Here is a 1,372-nt window from a genome sequence, read left to right as displayed (position 1 = left end):
TTCCTGCTTTCCATTTTTACTCTGCAAAAATGTAGCTTTCTTAACTATGTGACCCTTTACTTTCATTCTCTTTTCAAAGTAGAATGTCTCTTAATTATAAAAAAGTAATGATGCTCTCATCTTCTTAAAAAACAAAACAAAACACAGTTTTCAGGAAATACTCAAAAGATATCACCCTCAATTTTTATGTATGTTCTTCAACTTTTTAATATTAACACCTAGTTTGCATGCATGTTTATGTATATGATAAATATGGATATGCATATTAAGTACACATATGGAATTTTAATGAGTCATACTAACTTTCACTTAAGAAATTAGGGTTTTCTCTCTAAGCCAATGAAAATTTACTTTGTTTGCAATTGTGTTAGAGCCTTTTGCTTATACAATTTTAAATGTTTTTATGAATACTGCTATGTTTAAAATACCCTTGTTACCTTGTTAGGTACACCTTCATATACTCATCCAATTATTTCCTTAGGGTAGGTTCCTAAAAAATTAAAATTATTACTCAGTATCTGTACAATGGTTAAGGCATTTGTTGCATAAGGCCAAAATGACCTCAAAAAAGATGGTTATAATTATTTTTCCAAGTCTTAACACACTAGGTAGTCTTCAGTACATTGTAAAACGTATTCACTACATTGTAAACTTACTTCTCTAATATATAGAAATGACATTTTAACTTGTCTTTGTAGTGAATTTGCCCATGATTTTATGTGTTTGTTGGCTGTTTTCATTTTTTAGATAAATTGTTCATATTTTCTGTTTTTCTATTTGTATGTTGTCCTTAAAGTTTTAAATGCCTTTTTTTGTTAATTCAAAATATTTAAAGGAAATGTTGCTTCTGGGTTAAAATATTGACCTTGAATGTTAAAACTGTTCTGTAGCCTTTATCAGAGCAAGAGGAATATTTGAATGTCCAAGTTAAGGAACTTGAAGCTAATGTACTTGCTACAGCCCCTGACAAAAAAAAGCAGAAATTGCTTGAAGAAAATGTTAATGCTTTCAAAACAGGTATGTTTACAGAAACAGACCTTTTGTTGTTGTTGTTGTTGTTTTTAATGTTTGAAATTTTTAAAAATTGCAGTTTGTCATTTAAAAATAGCGAGCCACTGCTCTGCTTATGCTTTCTGTTGTCTAATTCTCAGAGTTATAAAGTAGTATTAAGGTTAAATAAATAGTATTAAATTGAGAATTATATTTGACAGATAAGAAAACCAAGGCATAGAATGGTTTATATAATTTACCCAAGGTCACATAGCATATGGTGTTATAAGAATTCAAGGCAGGGCAGGAGGTGGGGGGGTGGGCAGGAGGTAGGGGGGTAAGAGATCAACCAAAGGACTTGTATGCATGCATATAAGCATAA

The 1,372-nt window shown here is 30.5% G+C and overlaps 1 protein-coding gene and 1 long non-coding RNA gene across 2 annotated transcripts in view; one reads left to right on the top strand and one right to left on the bottom strand.

Annotated features, from left to right (window-relative positions):
* LOC107183451 overlaps positions 1–492 on the bottom strand; it is a 1,643-nt gene extending 1,151 nt beyond the window's left edge. Inside the window, exon 1 of the long non-coding RNA XR_001514241.1 lies at positions 438–492. This is a non-coding gene — a long non-coding RNA (uncharacterized LOC107183451). The remainder of the gene's footprint in view (positions 1–437) is intronic.
* SMC4 (structural maintenance of chromosomes 4) overlaps positions 1–1,372 on the top strand; it is a 36,638-nt gene that overhangs the window by 24,461 nt on the left and 10,805 nt on the right. Inside the window, exon 15 of the mRNA XM_006753814.2 lies at positions 891–1,017. Within this exon, the coding sequence (XP_006753877.1) occupies positions 891–1,017 (127 nt within the window). The remainder of the gene's footprint in view (positions 1–890; positions 1,018–1,372) is intronic.

This window comes from Myotis davidii, unplaced genomic scaffold, assembly GCF_000327345.1.
Source record: "Myotis davidii unplaced genomic scaffold, ASM32734v1 scaffold570, whole genome shotgun sequence".
Classification (NCBI taxonomy): Eukaryota; Metazoa; Chordata; class Mammalia; order Chiroptera; family Vespertilionidae; genus Myotis; species Myotis davidii.
Note: the sequence above shows the minus strand (reverse complement) of the source record. Positions and strands in the feature narration are given on the sequence as shown.